General features: G+C 42.5%; 1 protein-coding gene across 4 annotated transcripts; it reads right to left on the bottom strand.

The window, feature by feature from the left end:
* Positions 1-620: 620 nt before the first annotated feature.
* Positions 621-13,561, bottom strand: LZIC (leucine zipper and CTNNBIP1 domain containing). 4 transcript variants are annotated; one of them, XM_043578495.1, is made up of 7 exons: positions 12,754-13,561; positions 6,339-6,447; positions 5,183-5,318; positions 4,816-4,914; positions 2,627-2,722; positions 2,366-2,447; positions 621-1,024 (listed from the first exon to the last, which is right to left on the bottom strand). In XM_043578495.1, exons 2-7 carry the CDS (start codon positions 6,437-6,439, stop codon positions 966-968), a joined length of 573 nt encoding a protein of 190 aa, XP_043434430.1. In that variant the 5' UTR covers positions 6,440-6,447; positions 12,754-13,561; the 3' UTR covers positions 621-965. The 4 variants fall into 4 exon arrangements, with proteins under 4 accessions (XP_043434430.1, XP_043434432.1, XP_043434431.1 ...); XM_043578497.1 differs by having other exon boundaries at positions 12,812-13,527; XM_043578494.1 differs by lacking the exon at positions 621-1,024 and having other exon boundaries at positions 2,283-2,447; positions 12,754-13,525.
* Between the last annotated feature and the right edge of the window lie 5 nt (positions 13,562-13,566).

Consider the following 13,566-nt stretch of genomic DNA (forward strand, 5'->3'; position numbering starts at 1 on the left):
CCTTGTAACTTATTTTGTGTTTCTCCAAAAACAGAAGAGTAAATAATAGTTACAGTCACCTACTGGGTTTCAGCAAAGAGGTCACACATGGTGGGGAGGGCTGGGGGGGGGGGGGGCTCTTGCTGCCACTTTCAATTACTTCCCTGGTGAAACAAAGCAGGAGGTTAAGTTACTCCAGGAGACTCTCAACAGGGCTCCCATTGTTCCAAGCTCACAACTGAGGGATACAATGGGCCCCTTTCATATGGAGGCCCTACAGGCTGGAGGAATGGTCCCTTAGTGACAACTTTTTGTTGGGACATGGAATTTTCATAAACACGGACTTGCCCAAATATGTGTTAATTAGTTTTTAAAAACAGCAGAAAATAAAGAAATAAAACTCAATGGACACTAAACTGAGAGTCAGGATGCCCAAGTCTTATAAACCAGCTCTGTCTCGGATGTGACTTTCAGCAAGTCAACTTGTTCTTTCTGAGCCTCAGTTTCCTTGATTATAAAATGAAAATGATTTCCAAGATCACTTAGAACTCTAGAATTCTATAAACACACAGGACGTCTATTGATGTTGGTACACTATTCACTCCAACAAGTGGGGATAAATTATGAGCAGAAAAGAATCATTAGTTCACATCTTTTCATTTACTATCAGCACTTAAAACAAGGAGGCTTAATAAAAACTGGCAGAGAGACTGTTTTCTGTTCCTTCTCTCAAACACACAAGACGTGATGAATAAGGCCCAGTGGGTTCCTCATCCCACCCATCTAGGATCACTCAGGCAAGTAGCCCTGAAGCACAACGAGGAAGGGTATAACCAGAAGCCACAAGTATGTTTTCCGTCACTGTTTCTCAGGTTATCAATGTATTTCAAGAATCTCTTGATTTCTTTGCAATGATTCGAAATCCCTATGAGACAAATGCCATTTACAGCAAGAATGTGATCAATGTCCCAAGCTTCCACACCATGTCATTTTTTTGTTTTTTCGACCTCAAAACTTGCCAATGCAAGAACTTTGTCTCCAGAGCCTAAGGAGAAATAAACATAACAAACAAAGGTTATTTCAAATGCATTTAAAGTTCCATAGCTATTGAAACAGAAAATAAAACTCGCTTCTATAATCAGAGCATTACCCCTAAACTTTCCCAGTACCAATTCCCAACTTCCTTTCCCCTGCACAAATATCTCACACACAGAGGATGATTTATTGGTTACAAATCCTTACTTCAACTTACTTACTTCACTTAGTTTATTTTTAAGTAATCTCTACCTGCAATGTGGGGCTCAAACTCACGATCCCAAAATCAAAAGTTGTATGCTCTACACTGACAGCACAAAGCCTGCTTGGGATTCTCTCTCTTCCTCTCTCTCTCTGCCCCTCCCCTATTCACTCTGCCTCTGTTTCTCTCAAAATTAATAAATAAATAAACTTTAAATTAAAAAAAAAGAAGAAGAAAAGAGTTACATGCTTTACTAACTGAGCCAGCCAGGTGCCCCCTTACTCTAACTTTAAATGTGAAATAGAGGGGCACCTGGCTGGCTCAGTCAGTTGAGCATCCGATTTTGGCTCAGGTCATGATCTCATAGCTCATGAGTTCGACCCCCGTGTCAGGCTCTGTGCCGACAGCTGGGAGCCTGGAGCCTGCTTCGGATTCTGTGTCTCCCTCTCTCTCTGCCCCTAACCCACTCGCATTGTCTCTGCCTCTCTCAAAAATAAACATTAAAAAAAAAAAATTAAAAAAAAATGTGAGATAGAATATATAAAATTTTAGTTTACTTTATATTTATATTTAGCTGACAAATATTTTTAAAATATTAGACTATATTAATTTATTTTTAATTAAAAAAATTTTTTTTCTTAATGTTTTTATTTATTTTTGAGACACAGAGAGACAGAGCATGAGCAGGGAAGGGGCAGAGAGAGAGGGAGACACAGAATCGGAAGCAGGCTCCAGGCTCTGAGCCATCAGCACAGAGCCCGACACGGGGCTCGAACTCACAGACTGTGAGATCATGAGCCAAAGTCGGATACTCAACCGACTGAGCCACCCAGGCGCCCCAATTTAAAAATATTAGGAACTAAACCTAATACGAGGGATTTATAAAGAAAACACTTCTGGTTTTACCTCAAATTTTTTTTTTTTTTTTTCTTAAGTAGGCTTCATGCCCAGCACGAAGCCCGATGCAGGGCTTGAAATCAGGACCTGAGACCACAACCTGAGCTGAGATCAAGAGTCAGAGTGAGCCACCCAGGCGCCCCTGGTTTTACCTCTAAACTCAAGATAAGGCCATCCTGTTATCTCACTCATGGTATCCATCAATGTGAGCAGTAATGCCTGGACAGCTTTCAGAAATACGAGGAGACTCACCGAGGTCTGTAGACACTTTCTCAAACTGGCTGAGTATAGCACCTGCATTTGCTGACAAGAAGGCCTCATCATCTGCGGTCAGCTAAACAAAACAAAACAAAACAAAGCCCAAGAGAGCGGATTTGAATGTTAACAAGAGGTTCTAGGAACCACCTTTAAGAATGTCTCAGGACCACAAACTAGATCACAGCTCACAAAGTTCGGTACCAAATACTTTGTACCTTTTCTTTATACCTAATATATTAAATTAAATATAGGTACCTTCTCTCCAAGTTTCCTGAGAGCTGTTAGTATCTCCACTTTCTGTTGAGTGTACAGGCTTCTTTCCAGCTTTCCTACCATGAGATCTCTATCCATCTGAAATGGATGAATGCAAAGAATATGGTACTTAAGTTAAAAAACATTGTGTCCGGGGAGCCTGGGCGGCTCAGTCTGTTAAGCATCTGACTCTGGCTCAGGTCATGATCTCACAGTTCATGAGTTTGAGCCCCATGTGGGGCTCTTTACTGTCAGTGCAGGGCCCACTTCAGATCCTCTACCCCTGCTCGTGCTCGTTCTCGCTCTCTCAAAAATAAATAAATAAACATTAAAAAACAAAACAAAACATTTTATCCATAAAATCCAGATTTTCAGATCTACTTTTTTTGAGAGCCAGTGAGCAGGGGAGGGGAGGAGAGAGAGGAGGAGAGAGAATCCCAAGCAGACTCTGCACTGTGAGCGCAGAGCCCAATGCAGGGCTCGAACCCACTAACTGCGAGATCACGGCCCAAGCCAAAATCAAGAGTAGGCTGCTTAAGCAGGCGCCCCCAGATCTACTTCTTCTTAAAGAAAAAAGATCCTCTAGCTGATTATTATAAAGAACTATAGAATCAATTCAAGGCAAACATGTCAGAAATACAGTTACACGGTTCTAATAAATCTTTTAAGATTTTATTTTTTAAGTAATCTCTATATCCAACATGGGGCTCGAACTCACAACCCCAAGATCAAGAGTCACATGCTCCACCGACTGAGCCACTCAGGCGCCCCTCAGTTCTAATAAATCTTAATGCTAATCATAACCACTGCCTTGATTATAAACTTTACTGAGGAACTGGTAGGTCAACACCTTCCTTTAGAGAGAAGCTATCCTCCAAGCACTCATTCCCTTAAAGTGAAGTGTGGTCTGTAGGCTTGAATGAGATAACTGGTATCAGGTCTCCAGGAATGTTGGTTAAATATCACCTCTATCACCAGAAACACTGATAGCCTGTAGTATGCCTGGGTACTATTCCCTGTGCTTTACACACATTACATGTTACACATAGTATGTGCTTTACGCATATTATTTCATTTACTCCTCATAACAACCTTAAGGGGTAGGAACTACTATTATCACCTTTTTATAGACAGGGAAACTGAGGCACAAATAGGTTGAATAACATAACTTATGCAACTTCAATAATAATAGTAATAATATTTACTAAAAAGTTTATTGGGGCACCTGGGTGGTTCAGTTGGTTAAACTTCCAACTTCGGCACAGGTCATGACCTCACAGTTCGTGAGTTCGAGCCCCGTGTCGGGCTCTGTGCTGATAGCTGAGCCTGGAGCCTGCTTTGATTCTGTATCTCCCTCTCTCTCTCTCTGCCCCCCCTCCCCCATTCGCGCTCTGTCTCTCTCTCAAAAATAAACAAACAAACAAAACATTATTAATTGTGTTAAAAACTATTAAAAGTAACTTCCCTAAGGTCACATACCTCCACCATAGAGCAGGGATACAATCTTGCCAGTCTGACCCAAGTCCATGCTATGCTACTGAATTATCAGTGGTTGTAAATCACTTGTTAATGCCTTAATTATATTCAAATCTATAAACAGACTTTCTCAAATCCAGGTTTATAGAGATGTTTGAAATTCCTAGATGAGAAAGGCTACATGCACAAAAAGCAATGCTGCTAATGAATTCTAGATGGGATTTCAACTCGGCTTCAGAAATAAATGGCAAAACCTTAAAGTTGGGGTTCGAGTAGAAGCACTTAGTAGCAATTTAAACTGCCATATGCTGTTTATACCTCTATATTCAATAATTGCTCAAAAGACTAATTTTGTCAGAAAACTGTGGGTTGTGGCTCTCAAATCAACTGATCAATTTTTTTTTTTTTGGTAGCTGACTATTTTCTAGAGCAGTTTCAGGTTCACAGCAAATTGTGTAAACATACAAAAATTTCCCGTATCCTCCCTGCCCCCCACTCATGCACAGCCTCCCCATGATTTTTCATCATCCACCAGAGTGGCTCACTGACACCACACAATCCCCCCAAGTCCACAGTCTATACATTAGGATTCACTCTTGGTGGTGGTGTACATTCTCAACTGACCAATTTTTAAACTTCAGACGAACATAATGAGCAAATTCTGGAGCTGAGAAAAAAATACGCACAGCAATTAAATCAATGTAAAGAAATTTTACCTCCGCTAACCTTGTCCGAAGTTGACCTGGTTGTTTCTTTGCAAATAATCTGATGACCTCTGGGGTTTTAAAGGCCTGGCTGATAGCTGCCTGGATAGCCTAGGATATAAGAAGGTAAAAACTAAGCCAAATATTCCAATGAATCAGACATTACAGTAATTGACTGATGAGTTTTCAATTACTAACAGGTCGTCTTTGTTCATCAAACACCGTTATAATTTTAGTTTCCGTTTGCTATGCTGTTGTATTGATAAGCAGACACTCATCTGGAAGTTAAACCCCAAAAAAGGGTTTCTATCTTAAATATACTTATAAAAAAAGGGGAAAAAGACAAACTGTGTCACTAGTGTAAGTAAATTATGCTCACCAGTTGCATTCCACTGAGCTCATCTACCAAAGTCATATTTCCAGACATGATTTTCTTCAGTGAATCATTAAATTCACTTAGTTGCTCCAGAGTTTCCTTTTTGGTTTCTTCATATTCATCTGTATCAAGTTCCTCTCTGAAGTACAGCAAACACAGAAAAACAGAGTTCTAAGTGAAAAAAAAGCAATCTTATATTTGGACTCTAAGACTTCAGATACATATATTTACAAAAAATATACTGAGGGACAAGGCTGAAAGGAAACAACAAAATGCTAATAACGGATGTGTTCAGATGTTAGTAATACGGGCGCTTTCCTGCAATGTGGTTACCTTGATAATTAACCATTTTTCTTTTACCAAAATGAGGCACACTTAACAAACCACATAATAACTTCCTTTTAAGCACTCTACGAATCAATGCGTAACCTTGGGCAAGACACTTAACACAGCTGAGTCGCATTTTCTTGATCTATAAGCCACAGATAATGATAGTACTACCTTACAGGGCTGCTACGAGCATTAAACAAAATATAGAAAGTGCTTGACAAACAACAGGGCTTGACAAAGCAGCCATTTCATTTATGACCATCATTGATGGTAGATAAAATTCTGTGCACCTTGAAATACAATAGCAATGCACCACCTATCGTCTGCGAACGAGGCTATTTTTATTCACTACTCGAACAAGCCATTTATTAAACATTCACTACAAATTCAACGACAGCTACCACTTATTGAGCATCAGCTCTGGGCCAAGTATTGTTTTGGCCCCTTGACTTGAAATATTTACAACCACCTTTCAAAGTAGTTAAAAAAGGCAATGAACGCTTTTGGTCCTTGGAACAGTTGAAGTTGAAAAGACACTAGAAGTTCAAGTCGTATCTTCTCAGCTTGATACCAAGCAGGCCTATTTTAAACACCGAAGAGAAGGTAGGTGTTAGTTATTATTTTCACTTCACACTCAGGGAAATGGAAACTTAAGGGGGTTACCTTTATGACTCCAAGGCTCGCCCTGAGTTTATTTCTCCAACAGACAAAGCACTGTGAAGAACACTACAGGGGAAACCAAAATCACACAGGGGCCTGCACCCAGAGCTTGTAATCTAGCTGCAGAAAAAAGCCACTGGACTGCATAGCAGCATTCAGTTACTCTCACCTGCATTCCTCCAGATCTTGTAATTGCTGCATTAGTCTATCCAACTGTTCTTCTAAATTCTGCTTTAATTTGCTTGTCTCTGTCTTTCCTCTGGAAGCCATTTTGATTTCTAGAAAGAATAAGCCCACATACACTATATATTTGGTTATTTGAAATGATTCCACGTTCCAGTGCAATTCACAATGGGCTATGTTCATTCTGAGCTACAGGTGTGGGAAAGAGAGTTGTGCAAAGAGAATTGCATTTTAGGTATAGAAGTTTAAACTCCTATACTAGTAACACCCCACAAGAATGCCTGGCAGTCTTCTTACCTGACTTGACAAATTAATTAAAAGTCTTCACTATTGGTCCATCTTACTTTAAACAGATTTGATAGTTAAAAACACAATCTTTTAAAAACGTTTATTTATTTTTGAGGGAGAGAGCAGACGCGTGAGCAGGGAGGGGCAGAGAGAGGGGGACAGAGGATCCAAAGCGGATGACGGCAGTGAGCCGGGTATACGGCTCAAACTCATGAACCATGAGATCATGACCTGAGCCGAAGTTGGATGTTCAACCAACTGGGCCACCCAGGCACCCCTGAAAACACAATTTTATAAAGAAATAGATTAGGGCTGGGACACCTGGGTGGCTCAGTTGGTTGGGCATCCAACCCTTGCTCAGGTCATGATCTCATGGTCGGTGGGGTTGAGCTCTGCATGGGGCTCTGCACTGCGGAGCCCGGTTGGGATTCTATCTTTCTCTGCCCCTCTCCTGCTTGCATATTCCCTCTCTCTCTCAAAATAAATAAATAAAAACATAAAAAAAAAAAAAAAGATCTTTTTGCTTTACAAAAAGATTCATTGTAACATTCTTTTTCATTCTTAATAAGTATTCTCTAGGACTCAGAACATTCCTGGGGGGCCTGGGTGGCTTAGTCAGTTGAGTGTCTGACTTCGGCTCAGGTCATGATCTCGCAGTTTGTGGGTTCGAGCCCGGCATCGGGTTCTGTGCTGACAGCTCAGAGCCTGGAGCCTGCTTCAGATTCTGTCTCCCTCTATCTCTGCCCCTCCCCCGTTCATGCTCTGTCTCCAAAATAAATAAACATTAAAAAATTAAAAAAAAAAAAAAAAAAAGAACACTCCTAGCATTGTCTTGTTGGTTTTATGTGCATTTACCTAATAAGTTGCGGGCACTGACAATTTTTGCTGTGAATTTCTCCTTTGGAAATATGCCCCTGGATTATTTTTCTCTTACTGATTTACAGCAGTATGAAGCCTTTGCAGTTATGTTGCAAATATTATCTCATCTCTTGACTTTAAATTTTACTTATTGGTTTTTTTTTTGTCATAATAAATTATTATTATTATTTTAAGTGTTTATTTTTGAGAGAGAGGGTGTGTACGTGCACACTTGTGCGAGCAGGGGAGGGGCAGAGAGAGAGGGAGACAGAGGATTCGAAGCAGGCTCTGCGCCGACAGCAGAGAGCCTGATGAGGGGCTTGAACTCATGAACTGTGAGATCATGACCTGAGCCGAAGTCGGACGCTTAAGTTGAGCCACCCAGGTGCCCCAATGATAAATTATTATTTTTAATGGCCAAATCTGTCTTCTTCTTGAAGTCTTATTAGTTTTATGTCCTATGAAGGCAGGCCCTAACCATCTCAAGATTTTAAAAAACACCCTATTTTGTATTCTAAGACTTATATAAATTTTTCTTTTTACATTCAGTTTTTGTTTTTTTTTTTGAGACAGAGAGAGAGCAAGTTAGTGAGGGGCAGAGGGAGGGAGGGAGGGAGGGAGAGAGGGAAAGAGAGAGAGAGGAAGAGAGTGAGAAGTGGGCCTCATGCTCACCCGAAGTGGGACTCGAACTCACAAACCGGAGGTCATGACCTGAGCCAAAGTCAGTTGCTTAACGACTGGGCCACCCAGGCACCCCTACATTCAGCTCTTTAAGCCACTTCAACTCTTTTTGTTAATGCTATGAAATACGAGTCTAACTTCTATTTTCTTTCAAAGGAGGAGCGAGTTGCCCCAACACTGTTTATTAGTCAGTATTTATGCCACTTTTAATGTAGACTCATTAGAAAGACTCACGTGTGTTTCACTGAGAACATTCTGGTCGTAAGACTACCTGGTTATTTTGTCAGCTATAAAGCTGGTACAGTGATAACTGATAGGGAGTTGCCTTTATTATTGCGGAATTTTCTTTCCCCAGTAATTCTTGGCTATTCCTATGCATTTTCTCTTCTGGATGAATTTAAGAATCAGATTGTCAAGTTCCCTTAAAAATGCAATGAAGGGGTGCCTGGGTGGCTCAGTCGGTCGAGCATCTGACTTCGGCTCAGATCATGACCTCACGGCTCAGCAGGTTGAGCCCTGCATCGGGCTCTGTCCTGACAGCTTAGAGCCTGCAGCCTGCTTCCGATTCTGTGTCTCCCTCTCTCTCTGCCCCTCCCCATTTGTGCTCGGTCTCTAAAAAAAAAAAAAAAAAATTAAAAATTAAAAAAAAATGCAATTGATTGGGGTGCCTGGGTGGCTCAGTCAGTTGAGTGTCTGACTTCGGCTCAGGTCATGATCTTGCATTTGACGAGTTCGAGCCTGGCATCGGGCTCTGTGGGGAGAGCTCAGAGCCTGGAGCCTGCTTCAGATTCTGTGTCTCCCTCTCTCTCTGCCCCTCCCCTGCTCATGCTCTGTCTCAAAAATAAATAAACATTTAAAAAAAATGCAACTGAAATTTTGAGAGGGATTACATTAAAATTAGAGCCTAATATGCAGATCTGTATCCCTGAAATATGAATCTTCCTGTCAAACAATATATCACTCCATTTATCTTGGCTTTCTTTCACAATCTTTAAGTTTAAAAGTATTGTTTTGGGGCGCCTGGGTGGCTCAGTCGGTTGAGCGGCCGACTTCAGCCAGGTCACGATCTCGCGGTCTGTGAGTTCGAGCCCCGCGTCAGGCTCTGTGCTGACCGCTCAGAGCCTGGAGCCTGTTTCGGTTTCTGTGTCTCCCTCTCTCTCTGACCCTCCCCCGTTCATGCTCGCTCTCTCTCTGTCTCAAAAATAAATAAATGTTAAAAAAAAAATTTTTTTTAAAGTATTGTTTTGTTAACAAAGGCCTTGAACACTGGCTATTCTTCGACATTTTATATATGTTTTTTGTTAATACTGGGAATAGACTTCTTGTTATTACAATTTCTTTTTTTTTAATGCTTTATTTTTGAGAGAGTGTGAGTGGGGGAGGGGCAAAGAGAGAGGGAGACAGAGGATCTGAAGCTGGCTCTACACTGACAGCAGTGAGCCCAATTGGGGCTCGAACTCATGAATCGTGAAATCATGACCTGAGCCGAAGTCAGACACTCAACAAATGAGCCACCTAGGCACCCATTATTACAATTTCTAATTATTGCGGGGCACCTGGTTGGCTCAGTTGGTAGACCATGCAACTTTTGATCTTCGGGTTATGAGTTCATGCCTGGTGTTGGGCACAGAGATTACTTAAAAATGTTCTTTTCTGATTATTGCTAGTGTAGAGAAAAGCTGCTGCTTTTGGTGTGTTGATACTGTATGCGTTTATCTCAACATTTATAGTCTTTAAGGGGGGCCTGGGTGGCTCAGTTGGTGAAGAGTCTGACTCTTGGTTTTGGCTTAGGTCATGATCTCACAGTTCATGGGTTTGAGCCCTCAGATGGGCTCTGCACTGGCCTGTTTGGGATTCTTTCTCCTTCTCTGTCTCTCCCCAGAACTCTCTCATTCAACATAAATAAGTAAACTTAAAAACAACAACAACATAGTGTTTAAGTTTTTCCATTTATAAAAATTAAACTCACATTTCTTTCAGGAAACATGTTTTGCTTAATATCAGGTATAATGATTCATCAAAACCTAAATCCTAGGGTAATTTATTAGAGCATTTAAAATTTTCCTACACATAATCACTACCAGATGATCTGGTATGTGAACCTCAATGAAGAGAATTCCTTATGTTATATTTCAAAATAGAACGTAATCAGTGAAAATCTATTCTTACTGCCATAGCTGTTAAAATTGGCTTAAGTCATCTACAGTGATTAATGATACAGAAATATAAACGAGCTACATTATAGCCAGAAGTATAACTTATTATAGCTGTATGTCATGTATAATAGGTTAGCCAAAAGTCTAATTTATTACAGCTATGCTTCACGTATAATTTCCCCTGGAAAATACACATTTAAATTTTATTTTAGGCTCAGTTGGCTAAGCGTTTGACTTGGGTTTCTGGTCACATCATGATCTCATGGTTTATGGGATTGAGCCTCACATTGGAATCTGTGCTGACAGTGTAGTCTGCTTGGGATTGATTCTCTCTTTCCTTTTCTCTTGGCCTCTCCCCTGTTTGCATGTGTGCACTAGCGCTCTCTCTCTGGCTCTCAAAAATAAACATTTAAGTAAATAAATAAATAAATAAATAAGTAAGTAAGTAAGTAAATAGGGGCATCTAGGTAGCTCAGTCAGTCGAGTGTTGGTCTTCGCCTCAGGTCATGATCTCACAGCTCACGGGTTCGAGTCCCGCGTCGGGCTCTGTGCTGACAGCTTGGAGCCTGAAGCCTGCTTCAGATTCTGTGTCTCCCTCTCTCACTGCCCCTCCTCTGCTTGTGCCCTGTCTCTCTCTCAAAAATAAATATTAAAATAAGTAAATAAACAAATAATAAATAAATAAATTTTCTTTCAGGGGCACCTGGATGGCTCAGGTGGTTGAGCATCTGACTCTGTGATTGTGGCTCAGGTCACAATCTCAGGGTTGTGGGATTGGAGCCCTGAGTTAGGCTCCACACTGAGCCTGGAGCCTGCTTGACATTCTCTCTGTCTCTCCCTCTGCCCCTCTCCCCTGCTTGCAAGCTTTCTCTCTCTCAAAAAAAAAAAAAAAAAGTTAAAAAAATTTTACATTTTATACCTGTTGAATTTGCCAGTGAAAGTAAAGCCAAACCTAAAACTGACAGTGTCTTTTCAGGCTCAGTTTCCTACAGTCTAACCATGCTGAACTACTTGCTGTTTCAATTTTAGGATATGTGCAGCCAAAGCGGGCACTACTTGCTATTTCAAAACATGCCATGCACTTTCATTCTTTTCTTTGAGCATGTTTTTTTTTTTTTGGACCTATCAAGCCCAGGTAATCCATTCTTCAGGGTCTAGCTAAAGTTTCAGCTTCTCCATAATGTCTTTCTTGGTTCCTTCCCAATCACTAAATTGTGAATTATTTGTAACTTAGGATTTTTTTTTTTAAATATTTATCTTAGAGAGAGAGATAAAGAATGAGCGGGGGGGGGGGGGGGGCGCCTGGGTGGCTCAGTCGGTTAAGCGGCTGACTTCGGCTCAGGTCATGATCTCGCGGTCCGTGAGTTCGAGCCCCGCGTCCGGCTCTGTGCTCAGAGCCTGGAGCCTGTTTCAGATTCTGGGTCTCCCTCTCTCTGACCCTCCCCCGTTCATGCTCTGTCTCTCTGTCTGAAAAATAAATAAACGTTAAAAAAAAAAATTAAAAAAAAAAAAAAGAATAAGCAAGGGAGGGACAGAGAGAGACAGAGAATTCAAAGCAGGCTCTGCACTGCCAGCTCAAATTCTCACCAGGGGCTTAAACTCACCAAACGTGAGATCATGACCTGAGCGGAAGGTCAACGAACTGAACCACCCAGGCGCCCCTTTACTTCTTTATACATCAGCAGCTACAATAACGTTGGGCAGACAGAAGGTCTGGATACATAATTGGTAAATGAATAATGATTGCTTCTTCCATTGCATCTCACATCTTATTCTCTTCTTAGCACTTATTTCTGCCTTAAGTTATATGTGCTTTCATTATAGCACATTGATTATTGGCCTTTCTCTTCAGACTATGAACTCTCAGGAGAAAATGAATGTGATTCCTCTTTTAGCATCCTCAGCACTTAGTAGAGAATAGATATTCAATAACTGGATAAAGTGTATAAGGGCACCAGCTATTTAAAAAAAAATTTTTTTTTTTCAACCTTTATTTATTTTTGGGACAGAGAGAGACAGAGCATGAACGGGGGAGGGGCAGAGAGAGAGGGAGACACAGAATCGGAAACAGGCTCCAGGCTCCGAGCCATCAGCCCAGAGCCTGACGCGGGGCTTGAACTCACAGACCGAGAGATCGTGACCTGGCTGAAGTCGGACGCTTAACCGACTGCGCCACCCAGGCGCCCCAAGGGCACCAGCTATTTTAAAGAGGTAAAACTATTTTAAGTAAATTTCAGGGAAGATGGGACACTTCAAAAGCCGCATCCTGGCACTGCTCATTATTTGAAATTTATCCAGAAAGATTAACTCGCTGGCACCACCTAGTAGTCAATAAAGGCGGTGCACCTTTCACAAAACTGCCGAAAAGGGCGCTCAAAAACCGCAATCTGGAGCGGAAGGTGCTGGTTTCACGCTCACCTGGCCTCCTAGCACTTTGAACTCCGCACAGTGTGGCCCGGTCCCAAAGTGCATAAACCTCCAACTGTTGAAGTTCCAAGTGTCACAAACTTGACGAAAGCCAAATTGTTCATCAGGGCTACAAGAAGCTCAAAGTTCAAACCACTTGGAGGTGGAGTCGGCTGAGGAATAGGAAACCATCATCAAGTAGTTTCATTTACTTGACATAAACTTGGCCTAAAGCAGTCCAGGTAACTTCCACTTGAGCAGCCGGCGCTCGAAACACACCCTTCCCGTTTCAGGAAGACACCATGGGGAGGAGGAGAGCGGGGCAAGGGAGGGAGGGAACCCGTTTTCTCCCTCCACTGCGCCTCGGGCGGCCTTTCTGAGACGTTCCCTAGAAGAGGTCGCGGGCGTCACTGAGGAAAGCCCGGCACCCCCGCACGCCTGGGGGGAAGCCGTCAAACCCAGAAGCAGGGAAAAGATAAGGGCGGAGGGCACACGTTTTCCCCGCTGGACGTGAGCAGCGTCGGGACCTCAACCATCCGGACGCGTCGGGGAGCAGCTCCGGCCACAGTCCCAAATCCCGTCCCCACGAGGGAGCTTGAAGCTCCCGCACTTGGGTCCTGCGGCGGCCAGGCTCGACTAGGCCCCACCTGCCAGCAGGGGTCGCCGGGAACCCCCGCCCCCGAAACTCTCCCGGCTCCCCCAGACCAGAAACCGAACAACCTCCCGGGGCCCTCGGGGTCCCCTCGGCGCCCCCTCGGCGCCTCCGCCACCGCGTCGGTCCCAAAGCTGGGAGCCAGGGGCCCCGCCTACCTGAAGGTCCGGACC

This window comes from Prionailurus bengalensis, chromosome C1, assembly GCF_016509475.1.
Source record: "Prionailurus bengalensis isolate Pbe53 chromosome C1, Fcat_Pben_1.1_paternal_pri, whole genome shotgun sequence".
Taxonomy (NCBI): domain Eukaryota; kingdom Metazoa; phylum Chordata; class Mammalia; order Carnivora; family Felidae; genus Prionailurus; species Prionailurus bengalensis.